Source organism: Pan paniscus, chromosome 6 (genome assembly GCF_029289425.2).
Source record: "Pan paniscus chromosome 6, NHGRI_mPanPan1-v2.0_pri, whole genome shotgun sequence".
Lineage (NCBI taxonomy): Eukaryota > Metazoa > Chordata > Mammalia > Primates > Hominidae > Pan > Pan paniscus.
This window is the reverse complement of record NC_073255.2, coordinates 33771678-33790805: the sequence shown is the minus strand read 5'-3', so window position 1 is coordinate 33790805 and position 19128 is coordinate 33771678. Positions and strand designations below refer to the sequence as shown.

Genomic DNA, 19128 nt, shown 5'->3' with positions numbered 1-19128 from the left:
AGTTAATAAAGCTCACCCTAAATATGCAGACAGAAGATGTGGAGGTTTCTAAATCCCTCCTTGCATGTGTCCCCAGGCTTCTCCTCCTTGAGCGTCTGCTCACCTTCCTCTAGGTAATACCACTCACCCCTCAAACTCAGCACAGGTTTCCCCTCTTCTAGACGCCTTCCTCACACTCTCAGGCCAGGTGCTGCTCCTCAGGACTATCACAGCGCCACCCCTCAGCGCTCATCTCCTGGAATTATCATTGACTCACCTCCCTGCAAAGCCAAGGTCCCTGCTCACCCACGAAGTCACCACTGACTACCCTGCCAACGATCTCATCTTTCTCTAAATTCAGAACTTCCCTCTATCACTTGACTATATTAATTGCTAAATGGGGCAATTACTGTGAAACATAGAATTATTAAAAATCATTTGTCACCCTGTGTGGTGTGGCTCATACCTGTAATCCTAGCACTTTGGGAGGCCAAGGTGGGAGGATCGCTGGAGACCAGGAGTTCGATGCTAGCCTGGCAACATGGCAAAACTCCCTCTTTATAAAAAATACAAAAATTAGCTGGTCATTGCGACAAGGGCCTGTTAGTCCCAGCTATTAGGGAAGCTGAGGTGGGCAGATCACTTGAGCCCTGGAGGTCATGGCTGCATTGAACGGAGATTATGCCACTGCACTCCAGCCTGGGCGACAGAGTGAGATCCCATCTCAAAAAAAAATCATTTTTGTTTTTGCGGTGTTCTCTATTACTGCCTTATATTATTATCTAACCTTTCAATGCATTCATTGCCCTTCCCACTAGATTGTCATTGTCTTCAGGTGAGGATCTGGATCTTTCCTTTAATTTTCCACATTGTGGCAGACTACGTCCTCAAAACTTACGTTTTCTCAACACCTTGGATAGGGGAAGGGCCCTTATTTTTTAGCAAGATGGTTTACATAAAGAAACAATAATTAATAATTAACAACTCCTCCTTGTGTATTCTCATTCTCAGCAGGGGCTGATCCCAAAGGAGCCGTTGATTAAATGCTCCATTCCCTAGAGATAATAAATAATAATGCTTCCCCAAGTGAGCCAGGCCTGAACATTTTTGGGCCTAAAGACTTTGAAGATCACTGCAAGTCCAGGCTAAAGCAGGAGGGCCCTGCAAGGAGCGTTTACCTTAGGATCTGTGAAGGTTATTATGTATGTGCACACGAGCAGAGCCTACCCCAGGGGCTCTGTTACTGTAGGAGAGTTAATGGGACTGAATCACCAAAATATGGCAGAGACACTTTCATGTTGGCAGAACCAGTTCTGTGATTTCTTCCTGTTCTAGCCCACAGCAGGATGGAGTAAATACTCCCTTCAGACACCTAAAAGGGGGTGGTGCCTCTCCTCAGCTACTAGTCCAACGACGTCAAAACCCAAGCAGCAACTGTCAGACTGGGTTCACCTACCCTCTTCTGATGGCCTTCTGCAGGCAACCTTGTGCTCCCCCAAACTTCCTGTAGAATGCTGGCGGACTCCGTGCTGCCCAAACTTCCCGCAGGGTGGCACCTGGAAGAGCAAGTGACTTAACAACGAGGAAGGCCAGGCGCGCTCCCACTGCTCAGAAGCGGCTGGTGTACTCGTCTAAAATAAAAAGGTCTCTGTCTGCAAATCCCGTTTGCTAGCCCGGTAATCCTCCCCCGCCCCCGGCCTAGCGTGTCCGACCCGTACAGCTGTTTTTAATCCCTACTTTTCTCACTTGGCATCCCGGGCCCGGGCTGACCAGACGCAGAGCCACTTAGTGTTTCCTCCTCCCCCTGCCGGGGTCTGTCCTCCCTCTGCCGTCTCCTCTTTCTCCGCCTGCGTCCCCGCGGGCAGAGTGTGGGAAGAACGAATTTCCGCCCCGTTTGCTCTCCGCTCGCAGACTTGGGTCCCTTCCGGACGCAGCCCGCGTGCTCCCCGAGCTATTGCACTGGAGCCGCCCTCCCCGTCCGGGACCGCGAGCGAGAAGGTGCCGTCTGCGGGGGCCGAGCAGCCGGGGCTCTGCTGCCAAGCCGCGCCCCGCGAAGCTCTTGGAACGGCTCCCGCCTGCAGCTGGGGAATCCACTCGGCTGGGAGAATCCGCGCCAGGGAATCCAGCTCTCCGGACTCAGCTGCAAACAAAAAGCGCCGGGTCTTGCTCCCTCCCCCCGCCCGCCGACGCGCACCCGGAGAAACAGTTTTATACAGAAATGCAACAAGTAGTACCCGGGGTCTGCAGAGCGCCCCGCGCCGCCTGACTTGGCCGGGCGAAGCCCGCCTGCAGAGACCCGGGCCGGCCTCCGGACAAAGGACGGAGGAGGGGCTGGACGGCGCTGCGAAGTCCGAAAGAGGCCATTTAGCGACTCTGGCCAGGCTAAGGGGAATGCAGAGGAGACACAGAGCCGGCGGGCCAAGAGGACGATCCGGCCGCTGCACGCAGGGCGGGAGGCGATGGAGGCTGCCCGCGCCTTGCGCCTCCTGCTCGTGGTGTGCGGCTGCCTCGCGCTCCCGCCGCTGGCCGAGCCCGTGTGCCCGGAGCGCTGCGACTGCCAGCATCCCCAGCATCTCCTGTGCACCAACAGGGGGCTCCGCGTAGTGCCCAAGACCAGCTCGCTGCCGAGCCCCCACGACGTGCTCACCTACAGCCTCGGCGGCAACTTCATAACCAACATCACGGCCTTCGACTTCCACCGTCTGGGGCAGCTCAGACGGCTGGACCTGCAGTACAACCAGATCCGCTCTCTGCACCCCAAGACCTTCGAGAAGCTCTCGCGGCTGGAAGAGCTGTACCTGGGGAACAACCTCTTGCAGGCGCTCGCCCCGGGCACGCTGGCCCCGCTGCGCAAGCTGCGCATCCTCTACGCCAACGGGAACGAGATCAGCCGCCTAAGCCGCGGCTCCTTCGAGGGCATGGAGAGTCTAGTCAAGCTGCGGCTGGACGGGAACGCCCTGGGGGCGCTGCCGGACGCGGTCTTCGCCCCCTTGAGCAACCTGCTCTACCTACATCTGGAGTCCAACCGGATCCGCTTTCTGGGCAAGAATGCCTTCGCCCAGCTAGGCAAGCTGCGCTTCCTCAACCTCTCTGCCAACGAGCTACAGCCCTCCCTGCGCCACGCGGCCACCTTCGCACCGCTGCGCTCCCTCTCCTCCCTCATCCTCTCGGCCAACAGCCTGCAGCACCTCGGGCCGCGCATCTTCCAGCACCTGCCACGTCTCGGCCTGCTCTCGCTCAGGGGCAACCAGCTCACGCACCTCGCGCCTGAGGCCTTTTGGGGCTTGGAGGCCCTGCGCGAGCTGCGCCTGGAGGGTAATCGGCTGAGCCAGCTGCCAACTGCGCTGCTGGAGCCTCTGCACAGCCTGGAGGCGCTGGACCTGAGCGGCAATGAGCTGTCCGCCCTGCACCCGGCCACCTTCGGCCACCTGGGCCGGCTGCGCGAGCTCAGCCTGCGCAACAACGCGCTCAGCGCCCTATCCGGGGACATCTTCGCCGCCAGCCCAGCCCTTTATCGGCTGGATCTAGACGGCAACGGCTGGACCTGCGACTGCCGGCTGCGAGGCCTGAAGCGCTGGATGGGCGACTGGCACTCGCAGGGCCGGCTCCTCACTGTCTTCGTGCAGTGTCGCCACCCCCCGGCCCTGCGAGGCAAATACCTGGATTACCTGGATGACCAGCAGCTGCAAAATGGATCCTGCGCGGATCCCTCGCCCTCAGCTTCCCTGGCCGCTGACCGCAGGCGGCAGCCCCTACCCACGGCCGCAAGGGAGGAGATGACGCCACCTGCAGGTCTCGCGGAGGAGCTGCCGCCGCAGCCGCAGCTCCAGCAGCAGGGGCGATTTCTAGCTGGGGTGGCCTGGGATGGGGCCGCCAGGGAGCTGGTAGGCAACCGCAGCGCCCTAAGGCTGAGTCGGCGGGGCCCGGGCCTCCAGCAGCCCAGCCCTTCCGTCGCTGCCGCCGCGGGCCCGGCTCCACAGTCCCTAGACCTGCACGAGAAGCCCCAGCGGGGCCGTCCGACTCGGGCAGATCCCGCCCTCGCGGAGCCCACCCCAACGGCCTCTCCTGGCTCTGCGCCATCGCCCGCCGGCGACCCCTGGCAGCGCGCGACGAAGCATCGTCTGGGCACGGAGCACCAGGAGCGTGCCGCCCAGTCCGACGGTGGGGCCGGGCTGCCGCCGCTGGTGTCCGACCCATGCGACTTCAACAAGTTGATTCTGTGCAACCTGACGGTGGAGGCGGTGGGCGCAGACAGCGCCTCGGTGCGCTGGGCCGTGCGCGAGCACCGCAGTCCCCGGCCGCTGGGCGGCGCGCGCTTCCGCCTGCTCTTTGATCGCTTTGGCCAGCAGCCCAAGTTCCACCGCTTCGTCTACCTGCCTGAGAGCAGCGACTCGGCCACGCTGCGCGAGCTGCGCGGGGACACCCCCTACCTGGTGTGCGTGGAGGGCGTGCTTGGGGGCCGTGTCTGCCCTGTGGCTCCCCGGGACCACTGCGCGGGGCTGGTCACCCTACCGGAGGCCGGGAGCCGGGGCGGCGTCGACTACCAGCTGCTGACCTTGGCCCTGCTGACGGTCAACGCGCTGCTGGTGCTCCTGGCCTTGGCGGCCTGGGCGTCTCGCTGGCTGCGTAGGAAACTGCGGGCTAGGCGGAAGGGCGGGGCCCCGGTCCACGTTCGGCACATGTACTCCACCCGACGGCCCCTGCGCTCCATGGGCACCGGCGTGTCCGCCGACTTCTCGGGATTCCAGTCGCACCGGCCACGCACCACCGTGTGCGCGCTCAGTGAGGCGGACCTCATCGAATTCCCCTGCGACCGCTTCATGGACAGTGCGGGCGGCGGCGCGGGCGGCAGCCTGAGACGGGAGGACCATCTCCTGCAGCGATTTGCCGACTAGGTCCAGGGCATATAGAGACCATCTCATTGGCCCTAAGGAGCCGCCTCTCCGTGAGGCCCACCAGCCCACCTCAGGGGAAGTGCCGTTTTGTGCACTTGCCAGAGAGGCCAGTGGGGACAGAGGGCCAATTCGGGCACCATCCCCCAATTCCCAATACTCGAGAAGTAAATGGATGGTACTTGGTGGTCAGAGCCAGAGTAGGGGACAAATGGATGGTGGGATGCTGAGGTCGGAGGCTTCGCTTGGAGGCTTTGACACAGCTATGCAAATGGCTTTTGTAGCACTGCAATGCAGAAGCCAGGCTTTGGGGGTAGAAAGGGGGTGCTTGTGCCCCCAACATGGCCAGAAATATTTGGGTGCATGCTTTTTGTTTGCTCAGTGTCAAACAGAGTTTTGTTTCTATTTAAGGAAGGAACTTATTACCATTACAAAGGAGGCTTGGCCAGGGACTCCACTGGTTTGGTGATCTCTGCCAAGAAGGGGGATGTAAACAGGTGGTAAAGTTTAACACACCCGCCAAGGAACTCGTTTATGTTGGCTGATAGAGCATTCAGGATACCTTAAAGTTTAATAAGAGACGCATTTCTTTTTTTCAAAAATGTGAAAAGCTCTGACATTTAACGAACTGACCAATAGACTCAAGGACTGTTTTAGTTGGACTGGGCCATTTTATTGTGTTCCTTTTAATATTAACAGTACAAGAGCGCTTGCTGACTTCGAGGATAACTAAGATTACATACTTTCTCAGGAGAAGGCTGCATGCAAGACTTCTCTGTCAGGGTTGCTCCTGTGGCTTTTTTAATTTTATTTTTTTAAACCTATATATGGAAAAGGAAATTTCAATGCCAGATTTGATAAAAGAATGTGATGTATATGTAGCTGATGACCCACTGGGGAACACCAGCGTTCCAGTTCACTTACCACATCTGTGACAGTGTGTTTAGATTGGAATAAATGTGATGCGGTACTTCTTATGTTTTTATCAGTGACATGGTTGACTGTGCCCTAATTCTCTTGAGTTGCAGTTAAGCAATGAAGGTAATTTCCTAATAGGGAAGCAAAAGGTGATTGTCAATTGATAGTTTAATGTTTGACCACATTAGTGTCTTTATATGAAATAGTAGAGGGGAAGAAATTATAGAAAACAAATGTGAAAAAAATACACCAGTGGGTATCTGTTCTACTAAAACCAGAAGATTGTTATGAGTACTTAAACCTCACTGTGAAATAATGATATATTTTGCAATTAATCCCTCCCCAACTGAGTGTCTTACTGTGTTATTAAATCTTTTAGTTAATAGTTGCAGTATTTCTTTTAAATGTTTTTGTTTTAAACTTAGGGGTAGGATCCTTTATTTGTTCAGTTGTTTCCAACTATTTGGGATACTTTCATTCCCTGCTATTTATGAAGTACATGTTTATCACTAAGTGTAGTGGTTTGGTTTACATTAATAATTTTATGTGTGGTCTAAAAATGCAGTCACTAAGAGAATGTACACTGTGGTTATGGTCACAGTGGTTATGGATTTATTGGCAGTGGAGTACCATGGAGGTCACTGCAATGGTGCTAAGGCTGACAGTGGAATCTTCTGTTTAGGGCCTTAAGCCCCTGAGGGTCCTGGTGACTCAGGGAATCCATCACAGCCCCGGGTCTTTCACCCCAGTTCACTCCTTTTATGTTTTGCCTAGATTGACCCATGCCTGCCCTCTTCTCAACAACTGAGTAGGGAACCAGCCATCTGAATGAGCTGATCGTTGTTTATGTTCAAATGAGTAAATGTCCAGACCACTTAAAACTACAGCTGCTTTTCTGGCAGTCTCGTCTGCGGGGCCAAAACTTAATAAACCACAGGAAATAGACTGTCATTCTTAGTTTGCTGCCAGGGCTTATTTTAGATTCAGAGCATACTGGTACATGAGAGCAGTAGTGTTGTTTGCTCTTATTTTCAACCAGTGAGCTATCTGGCACCTTTTGTGCTCCTGGCTTTTTTCAATCATAGCACTATTGCATCTCCTAGCTATTTCTTTTGCCCAGCAGGGTAATATTGAGTCCCATTGCAAGTATGGACAAGGCCTCTGGTTCTTCTCACCACCCACCTTTTCAGCCATAGAACATCACTGAAAATGCCTAATGCCTGGATCTGTGTTCTACTTTAGTTTCACTGGGAAGTCTTTCAGTGGGAGATGAATAAATGTTATACATTGTTATGTTCAGTTATGTCAATAAACCCACTAATAGAGATAATTTGTTGGAGTTTCCAAATATTTTATACACTTTCATAATGACACAATGCAGTTTCCATTTATGGAAATGAAACATAAGTTTGATGTCTTTCTGTCCTTTTTAATGTTTTTTATTTCCGTTTTCATAGGTGAGTATGGACTTTAAGAAAAGGATGTGTGATGTTATGTGCAAAGACGCAATGAAATGGCTCTAAAAGCAGATAGTCAGCCACAGCATGAAAGTGCTGTTGGACACCAGTGACATCAAGGTGCAGGTGATCGGGTCTCAGCAGGCATTGCCTGTTTAAAGGAAACTGATGAAAAGTCAAGCCCTTTGGCTCTCATGATCAAAAATATGAAGGAATTATCTTGAGCTGGAAGTAATTTTTGATTTTTGCCACTACACAGCTTATGAAAAGATAACATTCCTAAGGAAAAAAGAATAAACTTGGTATGAGTTAGGAGTATTCAGTGAAAGAGCCACTGGCCAGTCTGTAATGTTGTGGGACCTTCAGGTCAACCAATGGGATTACTGCTTCCATAATGCAGGGGATTTTGCAGGGCTACCAGGTAATAAATAATTAGCATGTGATCAGAACACCTTCACTAAATTGTCACACACCTGATTGTCACCAAAACTACAGCAACATATATGAAACCATTAAAAGAGAGAACTGAATTGCCTGTTATTTGTGTTTAACCACTCCCTCCTGTTCTTATAAGACTGGAAGGTAAATGGTGATGAAGCATATTAGTGCTGGAAGTTTATTCCCAATTCCAGACCATGGCCTAGTATCAATATTGTCACCATCCTCAGAAAGTATAGCATCATGAAAGTTGGGAATGATGGTAAGGAAGTGATGAAGGCACTTAGTCATTAGAGGGTTGCATTCATTCTTTTTACCTAATCTCTACCTCAGCTTCCTTATCAGTTAAAATGAGCAGCCTAAGAATCCTGATTGCACAGTGCTATTGTGAGGCATAAATGGGTAAGTAGCACTCAACAACACCAGCTACACCACAGATGTTCAGTAAATATGAGATGTAGCAGTGGTAGTAGTATTCTTTACACAGGGCAACAAATTGTTTGATTAAGAAGTTTCAGGGACAAGGCATTTCTGCTTAAGCCATAACCAATCAGAGGATTCAGGTAATGGAATTATAGTAACCCTTCTCCTCCTCTTTTTCTAGTTAATTGAAACATTTGTGTAATTCTTTTGAAAAGTGTCTGTGCATGTCCTTTGCCCACTTTTTAATGGGGTTGTTTTTCTCTTGTAAATTTAATTTCCTTATAGATGCTTTGTCAGATGCACAGTTTGCAAATATTTTCTCCCATTCAATGGTAGCTTGTCTGTTGACTCTGTTGATAGTTTCTTTTGCTGTACAGCAGCTCTTAAGTTTAATTAGATCCCACTTATCAATTTTTGCTTTTGTTGCCGTTGTTTTTGGTGTCTTTGTCATGAAATCTGTGCCCACGCCTATGTATGGGATGGTATTGCTTAGGTTATCTTCCAGCATTTTATAGTTTTGGGTTTTACATCTCAGTCTTCAATCCATCTTGAGTAGATTTTTATGTATGGCATAAGGAAGGGGTCCAGTTTCAATCTTCTGCATACGGCTAGCTGGTTATCCCAGCACCATTTATTGAATAGGGAGTCTTTCCTCCCTTGCTTGTTTTTGTCAGCTTTGTCAAAGATCAGATAGTTGTAGATGTGCAGCCTTATTTCTTAGCTCTCTATTCTGTTCCATTTGTCTATGTGCCCTTTGTTGTACCAGTGCCATGCTGTTTTGGTTACTGTAGCCTTGCATAGTGCAAAGTCGGGTAACGTGATGCCTCCACCTTGGTTCTTTTTGCTTAGGATTGCCTTGGCAATTTGCCTTCCCATTAACTTATAGATAGTATCTTCAAGTGTCCCTTTACTTAGTTTACTTAAAACAATACTTTGCATGCACAAATACTTTTTTTCCTAGGGATTTCAAGTCACTTCATCCTTTTCAGTCATGTGGCAAATAGTATTCTTTTCATTTTGCATGGGGAGACGGAGGTATTTGGCGATTATGCTTAACTATTTTAATTACTGAAATAATTAGGAAAGAACATATAGTTTCCTGATACCTACTTGCTTTATCTTAGGGCGGAGTACCTAAATATTCCATTACAACTGTTGGAAAGATTTTTAAGTTACAGGTGGTGAGATTTCTAATTGACACAGAACTGTGAGTGGCTTTATAACTTGGCTGTGAAATGGTATCAGATGCTAGAGGGAAATAAATTGTCATGCCCCAGTATTTCAAGCAACAGCATCTTTCAACTATGTAAATCCACACAGTTTCTTTCAAACTAATGAAAGCTTTATAATGCTAGCTCTGTGCCATAGTTAATGCCGACAGGACAGCCCTGTTGCATATTAAGACCAGCTGTGGCCATGTAGCAGGCTTCAGTTTACCAAATTACAGTTTTTTTGGTTAAGTAATTCTTACCCCACAGCTGATTTCCCACTCGGCTCTTAGTATATGGGTACTGAAGTGTGTGGAAACACACTTTGAATGGTGGCCTCCATCCTCTTATTCCATTCTCTCCTAACTCTTGTGTCCTTCTAAGGATTGTTACTTTAGGAAATTAAAATCATTACAAATTAAAACAAATACCCATATTAGCACCACTCAGTAATAGTTAACATTTTGTAATGTTTGTTTTCAGCCTTAAATGTCTCTACTGACAAATACCTTTGGTTTCCTTCTCCACACCTTGTCCTCAAAGCCAACTACCATTGTGACTTGGATGTGTTTCCTTCTAGTCCATGTTTAAATGCAGCTGATTCTTTTATTCACAGTAAAGTCAACACAAACACTGGATTCATGAATGCTGAACCATTGCTCCTAGGGGAAATACAGTGCTGGGTTCCTGCAAGCCTCTGGTCACATTTTCATCAATCAATATGTAACCTTAATTTATGTGTGTTTCTATTTAAAGACACCTTATGTGGTATATATTGTTGGCTAGATGTGGTAGCTCACACCTATAATCCCAGCACTTTGGGAGGCTGAGGCAAGAGGATTGCTTGAGCCCAGGAGTCTGAGACCAGCCTGGCAATATAGTGAGATCCCATCTCTATAAAAAATAAAAAATTAGCCGTGCATGGTGGCATGTGCTTGTAATCCTAGCTACCCAGGAGGCTGAGGTGGGAGAATGGTTCGAGCCTGGGAGGTTGAGACTGCAGTGAAGTATGATGGTGCCACTGCACTCCAGCCTGGGTGACAGAGTGAGACCCTCTCTCTCTCACACACACGTGTGTGTGTGTGTGTGCACGCGTGCGTAGTTGGTTCACTGACACTGAACTCAGCCAACAGCACTATGACTCATGCCTGAATGGAGCTTATCTAACATGCATATTTTCTCCATAAGACACAGCTTCCTGCACTTAGGAACGCTAACAGCATTTCGGCACTATGCTTGGGGAACCCTTTAAACAGCAAAGTCACCAGCAAAAAGCACAAAAATGGGGAAAACGTGGCATTAAATAGACTAGGAAAAGGACTCTTGTTAACAGCATGAGAGCTGAAACAAAAAGGCAGAACATCACCTTGTTCAGCCTCAGCTGGGAACCTGAATGGCAGCTCAGATTTTTCGCTGCCCTAAGCATGTCAGCGAATGACCATGACAGTGCTATGGAGTGTTGATTCTAGGGTCACAAACAAATTTTGGTGTGAAAATGAATTCACAAATACATAATCCGAGACTCAGGAAGGTCAGCTGTACTTTTTTTTTTTTTTGAGACGGTGTCTCGCTCTCGCCCAGGCTGGAGTGCAGTGGCACGATCTCGGCTCACTGCAGGCTCAGTCTCCCGGGTTCATGCCATTCTCCCGCCTCAGCCTCCCGAGCAGCTGGGACCACAGGCGCCCGCCACTGCGCCCGGCTAATTTTTTGTATTTTTTAGTAGAGACGGGGTTCACCATGATCTTGATCTCCTGACCTCGTGATCTGCCCGCCTCGGCCTCCCAAAGTGCTGGGATTACAGGCATGAGACACTGCGCCCCGCCAGTCAGCTGTACTTTTTATCCTCCCAGCTTCTCCTGTGCCCCTTACCCCTATTCCTTTTCTTTTTTATTTTTCTTTTTGAGATGGAATCTTGCTCTGTCACCCAGGCTGGAGTGCAGTGGTGCCATCTCGCTCATTGCAACCTCCGCCTCCCAGGTTCAAGCAATTTTCCTGCCTCAGCCTCCCGAGTAGCTGGGATTACAGGCGTGCGCTACCATGCCCGGCCAATTTTTGTATTTTTAGTAGAGACAGGGTTTCACCCTGTTGGTCAGGCTGGTCTCGAACTCCTGACCTCAGGTGATCCGCCTGCCATGGCCTCCCAAAGTGTTGGGATTACAGGCGTGAGCCACTGCACCCGGCCGCCTTTTCTAGATGCCATAAATTACCTTTTTTTTTTTTTTAAACCCCCGTGAGTAATCTTGTCTTTTAAATTGGTAACCACACCTACTTTGGGATTGTTTGATATTTTCTAGTGATGCTCCTATGAGTTTTGTTCCCTTGCTACGTGTGCACAATTTTTTAAAAATTAATAGATTTATTTATTTTTATTTATTTATTTATTTATTTTGGAGACAGAGTCTCGCTCTGCCACCCAGGCTGGAGTGCAGTGGTGTGATCTCGGCTCACTGCAACTTCCGCCTCTCGGCTTCAAGCGATTCTTCTGCCTCAGCCTCCCAAGTAGCTGGGATTACAGGCGTGTGCACAGTTATTATTTCTTCTTTGGGGGTGCTTACCAGACATTAAAAATGCAGCTACTCTTGTGTCCTTTCTCCCCTCTACCCATTTACCATTCCCCATTTGTCAGGAAGGGCTCCACAGATGAGAACGGCTAAGTATATCCCCTGACCGCCATCTGGCCCGGGCTCACCCTTCAGAAGGTGTCAGTCCCTGTATCCCTTTTATTTGGAAAGGCTCTTTGACATTCTTTTACTCTAAGGCATTCTTTTATTTGCCAAGGAAAAGGGTGACCGGCTCTGAGAAGAACGTAGTTTGCTTCTTGGAAGCTCTTATTTATGTACATTTACTGCCTTCACACTCATTATTTGGTGACATGGTTGTTGTTGTTTTTTTTTTCTATTTCTTTTTTAACTTCTGAAAACACACACACACACACACACACACACACGGCTTTTTGTTGTTTGTTGTTTTTGCTTTACACATAATTTGACTAAGGCTGTTCTCCTTCCTCCTCTTTGTTAGTATCACAATTATTTCTACTTTCTGTGTCTCGTTTGGTTCTTCTAAAAAACACATAATTTTAAACTTACCAAAAGAGCTGCAAGAATATTTCAGGAAACTTCTGTATACCCTTGGGCCAGCTTTCCTAATTGTTAATATTTGTCCTGTTTGCTTTCTCATTCTCTCTGTCAACTACTTAAGAATAAACTACAGACATTATAGGTTTTTTTTTTTACCACTAAATATTTCAGTTGTATTTCTGAAGAATAGGGCATTGTCTTACATAACCACAGTACAATTATCAAGATCAGAAAATTTAACCCTGATAAAATGCCATTATCTAATCCACAATCCATATTCAAATCTATCAACTGTCCTAATAACATTCTTTTTAGCTGTTGCCTCCTGGTGCAATTTAGGATCATGCATTAGCTATCATGTAGCCTCTCTTTCCATTTTCTTTGCTTTGATTTTCTTCTTTCCTAAAGTAAGGTATATTGAGGTGTAGTTTACATACAGTAAAATTTACCCCTTTTGAATGTATAGTTCCATCAGTTTTCACAAATGCATACAATCATTTAGCCAGCACCATAATCAAGATATAGACCATTTCCTTTACCACAAACAGTTCATTTGTGCTCCTTTTAGGCAATGCCCTTTCCCATAAATTCAATCCCTGGTGATCTCAGATTTAATTTCTCTCCCTATGGTTTTTCCTTTTCTAGAGTGGCATATACATGGAATCATACAGTATGTAACATTTTGTGTCTGGCTTTTTGAGTAGTATTCCATTGCCTGAACATACCCCACACTGTTTATTCATTCACTGGTTCAAATTGGTTTTAAAAATAGATCCATACCTTATGGTGTGAGATATGGATCAAGCAAGCAAGCAAGATTAATGTTTTTTTGTTTTGGTTTTATTTTTTCCATATGAATATATAGTCATCCAGTACATTTTGTTATATATAAAAGATAACAACCAATTTTTCAGCATTGAATGACCTCTGCAACTTTGTTGAAACCAATCAGTTGGCCCTATATGTGTGTCTATTTCTTGAAACTCTATTCTGGTCCACTGATTCGTATGTCTATTCTTGGTTCAGTACCAAATTGTTTTGATTACATAGGCAGTCTTGAAATCAGGTAGCATAAGTTCTCCAAATTTATTCTTCTTTATCAAAGTTGATTTTGGCCAATTAGCTTTTTGATTCTCCATATAAATTTTATAATTGGCTTGTTATTGCCTGAAGAAAAATGTCTGGTGGGATTGTGATTTTGATAGTATCTTAGTCCATTCAGGCTGCTGTAACAAACTACCATCAACTGAGTGGCTTGCAAACAACAGAATTTTATTTCTCACAGTTCTAGGGGCTGGAGATCCCAAGACCAAGGCTTGGGCAGATTCAATGTCTGGTAAGGGCCTGCTTCCTAGCAGACAGCTGTCATCTTGTTCTAACCTCACATGGTGGACAAACCAAAGGAGCTCTCTGGGGCCTCTTTTTATAAGGGTACTAACCCCATTCATGAGGGCTGTCTCTTCATCACCTAATCACCTCCCAAAGGCCCCACCTCCTAAAATACCATCACCTTAGTGGTTAGGATTTCAAGGTATAAATTTGGGGAGGGAGGAGACACAAACATTTAGACCAAGGTAGATTGCATTAAATCTATAAATGAATTGGGAAAGAATTGACATCTTAACTGACTCTTGATCTGTGAATGCAGTGTGTTTTTCAATTTATTTAGTTCTTTGTAATTTATCTGATAAATGTCTTAAAGTGTTCAGCCAACAAATCTTAAATCAAATATTGTTAGCTCTATAAGTATTTCATGATTTTGATGTTATATAATAACATCGAAAGTATACATGGCACTTTTAGAAAATTTCAGTTTCCAGTTGAACATTTTCTAGTCTATAGAAATAAGTTGGATTTTATACATTGACCATTAAACTTAGTTCTTGTAGTTTTTTGGTACATTCTTTTGAATATTTCATGCATATAATCACATTATCTGTGATAAAGATAATTTTATTTTTTCACTCCCGTTGGTATGCCCTTTATAAATTTTTCTTGCCTTATTGCACTGGTTAAAAACAGCAACAACTCGGGAGGCTGGGGCAGGAGAATCGCTTGAACCCGGGAGGCAGAGGCTGCAGTGAGCCAAGATCACCCCACTGCACTTCAGCCTGGACAACAGAGCAAGACTCCATCTCAAAAAAACAAACAAAAAACCAAAAAAACAGCAACACACTGTTTAATAGCAGTAGTAAGAGAAGGCTTCCTTGCCTCACTGCTAATCTTGGAATAAAGCATTCAATCTTTCACATTAAGTATGATGTCAGCTTAGTGTTTTCATGATGCCTTTCATCAGATCGAGGAAGTTATAATTTGCTGAGAAGGGATGTTAAATGTTGCCAGTTGCTTTTTCTGCACTATTGAAATGACAGTATGACTTTTCCTCTTTAATCTGTTGATACGGTGAAAATTACGTTGATTGATTTTTGAGTTTTGAACCGACCTTGCAACTAAGTGGGACAAATCCCACCTAGTTATGATATATTATCATTTTTATATATTATTGGTTTCAAATTCTTCACATTTTATTAAGGATTTTTGTATTTATGTTCATAATGGATTTGTCTCTAGTTTTCCTTTTTTTTTGTAATGTCTGTTTTTGCTTTTGGTTTCAGAGTAATACTGGCCTCATAAAGTAAGTTGAGAACTGTTTCTTCCAATTCTATTTTCTGGAAGAGCTTCTATAGAACTGGTATTATTTCTTTTCTAAATGTTGATACGTTTGCCAGTGAAGGCTTCTTTGCTTGAAGTTTTCTTTGTAGAAAGGTTTTTTTCCCCATGAATTAAATTTATTTAATGGATTTAGGATTCTTCAGATTATCTAATATTCTTGGATGAACTTTAGTAATATGTGGCTTTCAAAGAATTTGTTCATCTCGTCTAAGCTATCAAATTTATTGGCATGAAGCTTATTGGAATATTTTCTTCTTCTTATTTTTAATATTAGTAGAATCTATAGTAATGTTCCCCACTTCCATTCCTGATACTGGAAATTTGTATCTTCTCTCTTATCAGCCTTGGTAAAGAGTTATCAATTTTATTGTGTCACATACAGATTTGTTTGTCAAATAACATGTCCATAACCTTTAAAAACTGTTTGTTTTTTAGCCGCATTTATTGTGTACAGTAAAAAAGAATTTTTTTTTATTTGACAGGCTATGTTTTTTGAGACTTTGTACACATGGACAGGTATTCTTAAATTTGTGTAATCTTTAGGCTAATATATACAAATTAGCACCCAGAAATATGTTTTCTTTATACTTAGCTCTTCTCTTTCCTCAACATTATGTAAAACATGGCGGGAAACCCTTTCCAAATAAAATTAGTGTGAGACTCCTTTTATAATGAACAGCTCTATAAATCAGATTACATTCAGGTAACATCTAAGAAAGTTCCAGTGAAGGAGAGTAAATAATTGTGTCTGCTTTAGAGCCCTGTGGTTGAGGCTTTTGGTGTCAACTTCAGAACATTATCAATCCTGGTATCATGATTTCCCACTTAGACATCTTTCTGAGTATTGCATTTGCTTGGAAAGGAACCCTGTGCTCTTTTTGGCAGCATATATACTAAAATTGGAATGATACAGAGAAGATTAGAAAGGAATCCTGTCTTGCAAAAAAAGCAATAACTGTCTATTGTGCACATTAAATTTTAAACAAGTGCTCAATCTGAAACCAAAATTGGTTGGAGAAGAGGAGCACAATGGATTAGAGATATGGTAGAACTCTTATTTTGCGGAATAATTCATAGATGCTCCTCTCCTGGCAAGGATTGTGGCAAACTTAATACTATACAATCACCACCAGGTCTCAAAATTGTAGATAGACAAATAAATAGCTCATTGTTTAAAAGAAAATAAAAATGCTTAATTTTAATATTGCCTACATTAAAGATTTTACTGACTTACAATATGGCAAATCTTATAGAAGGGAGAAGCTGTATTTGAGATTTTTATCTTGGTTTTATACATGTATTAAGAAACCTGTAATCCTAGCACTTTGGGAGGCTGACATGGGAGTATCGCTTGAGGCCAGGAGTTCGAGACTAGCCTGGGCAATATAGGGAGATCTCGTCTCTACAAAAAATTAAAAAAAAATGATTAGCCGAGCATGGTGGCACATGCCTGTAGTCCCAGCTACTCAGGAGGCTGAGGCGGGAGGATTGCTTGTGCCTGGGAGGTTAGAGGTTGCAGTGCAGAGACCACTGCACTCCAGCCTGGGCAACAGAGCCAGACCATCTCTGTCTCTCTCTCTCTCTCTCTCTCTCTCTATATATATATATATATATACACACATACACATACATATATATACATGCATACGTACACATGTATTATTTAATTTATGTAAGACTCATTAAGCATAAACTACTTTGAGGCATAGGGTATTTTGTTTATTTAATTTAGCAGACCTTTATAAGCATTTATTTTGTGTCAGGCATGATTTTAAGAGCTATTCCTACACTAATTCATTCAGTCCTCGTAATATCTACCCTCTGAGGTAGGTACTGTTACTTTCTCAGATGACAGAGGAGAGGAGGAGGAGACAGGGGCGCAGAGAAGTTATGTGTCTTGACGGAGGTCCCTGAGTGTGGAGCTGTTGGAGCTGGATTTGAAGTGACACTGGCTGGCTCCAGAGTCCTTGTTGTCAATCCTGATAACTTTTGTCACCTCATGTGTACACAAGATGACTTATAAAAATCAAAGGATTGTTCTTAGGGTGCATGGTGAAGATTTTTTCCCTCCCATGTAATGCTAAAACCCATGCTTTAGTTCTAACCAATTTGGCCTTTTTTTTCCCCACCTATTTCTCTCAATTTATGTAACACATGTATGGGGCGCTATCCAGTGTTACATTATTTATACTTAAATATTTAATGAAGGACGTGCAGTTCATCTTGCAGCCATAAATACTTCACTCTGTCTTGACATGTAGGGTTAGTTCTTTCCACTGGTTTGTGAGCTCCCTAAGGACAATCATTCTATCTTGTATTTCTCTTTGTGTCTCCACAGGGCCTGGCTGGCTTTGAATAGAATTCCTGGATACCTGCTTATTGATGAGTACTGCAAAGCAGCTGTTCAGTCCTTTCCCACTGAGACACACATGCCAGACACTGTTCATTAAAGTGATATTCATTCATGTGTTGGGGGCAAGTCATTTACTAGCTGTAATTTCACCCAAATATACATTTATATAGTCATGGTTAAAAATTGACAGATACTGTAAGACGGTACATTCGACTGGAAGCATAGTACTTTTTCTATCTTTAATGTAGAAATATAGTTTTCAAAAATGAGCATTTGGATAATTTAGTACAGATTTCTCCCCTTAGTGCACTGTTTGTAGATTTCATATTGCATATAATAAATCTGGGATTATGTCTTATTTATGTCCTATCACCTAGCATGGTGCATTTCACATAGTAGGTTCTCAATAAATGCCAGTAGAATTTTTAAAACCTTGGTAAAGCATTAGTCCTCTTACAAAGGGAGTGACAGTAGGAGAAATTTTTCATCAAAGATCTTTGGAACTACTGAGTCTGAGGTTTTGCTTTATAGGACATGGAACAAGATATTGTTGCATGCACACTGACGACTTATTTTTCACCTCATCCCCGTTCTTGAGTAACTTCTTCCCCCACAAAATCATGACTGAGACAAAAAAAAAATGCAAGGCATAGCAATAATTTATGAATTTCTTTCTGCACCAGAAAGACATAAGACAAGTGTTTTTGTGAGATAAGGAACATTTCAGCAACACTGTGAGGCATGAATTAAGGTATAGGCAACTGGTCCCACCAGGTGAATGATTATCTGCAGTTGCCAGAGTGAGCTGTCTCAATGGCTGATGAAGCTGCTGACCTTGACATATTTATCATCATTACTCCAGGGGACAGACACCAATATCTCTATTCTTGTGCATACATAGCCAGAAAAGGAGGCCCAGTCCAGTGGAAAAGAATGTATGTGTATAGATGTGTGGTGTTTGTGTGTCTGTGTGTAAGAGAGACAGAGAGTGAGAGAGAGAGAAAGACAGAGTATTTGGTTCTTACATCTTCCTTCCTCTTTTAACTTTTTTCTCTTTTTACTGAAAAGGGAAAATGGCATTAGGCTCTCCTCTAAAAGATCAGATTCACAATAGCTCCTCAGTCTGCAAGACTTTAAGGGGCATAGTTTTTCCTTATAAGGGAGCCGAGTAAGGCTGCAAAAAATAGATGATCTGTGTTATCATCTCTCCGGCTAAGATTGCCGGATTGCCATCTGATTAGAGGAGGCCAGAGTGAGGGATGTGACCCTGGATAATGCTGGTGCTGTGTCCTCCCCTCACCCCAGGATGGTGCTGATTGCTTTCTGGCATGGAGTTTGAAATCTGTTCCACTGTCCCACGCCTCTGGCCTGGCTTTCCGTGTTTTGCTGGCATTCTTAGGTGTCCCTTGGCTTGTGGGTACATCACCCTGATCTCTGCCTTCATCTTCATTTGGTGTCCTCCTGGTGGGACTATCTGTGCCTAAATTTCCCCTTTTTATAAGGACACCAGTCACATTAGATTAGGGGCCCACCTCATTCCAATATGACCTCATCTTAACGAATTATATCCACAACAACACTATTTCCAAATAAGACCGCATTCTAAGCTACTGGGGGCTAAGACTTCAACATACAAATTGTAGGGGAGACACAATTTAACACACAGCAGCATCCAATCCATTGATGGTGATTCACTTGGGAGCTTTC

The 19128-nt window shown here is 45.1% G+C and overlaps 1 protein-coding gene across 1 annotated transcript; it reads left to right on the top strand.

Moving 5' to 3' along the window:
- The first annotated feature begins 1729 nt into the window (after positions 1–1729).
- Positions 1730–7116, top strand: TRIL (TLR4 interactor with leucine rich repeats). Its single transcript, XM_003807889.5, has one exon. It carries the CDS (start codon positions 2439–2441, stop codon positions 4872–4874), a length of 2436 nt encoding a protein of 811 aa, XP_003807937.1. The 5' UTR covers positions 1730–2438; the 3' UTR covers positions 4875–7116.
- The last annotated feature ends 12012 nt before the right edge of the window (positions 7117–19128 follow it).

Coding starts and splice junctions, on each gene's coding strand:
- TRIL (XM_003807889.5), top strand. CDS start 2,439: ATGGAGGCTGCCCGCGCCTTGCGCCTCCTGCTCGTGGTGTGCGGCTGC.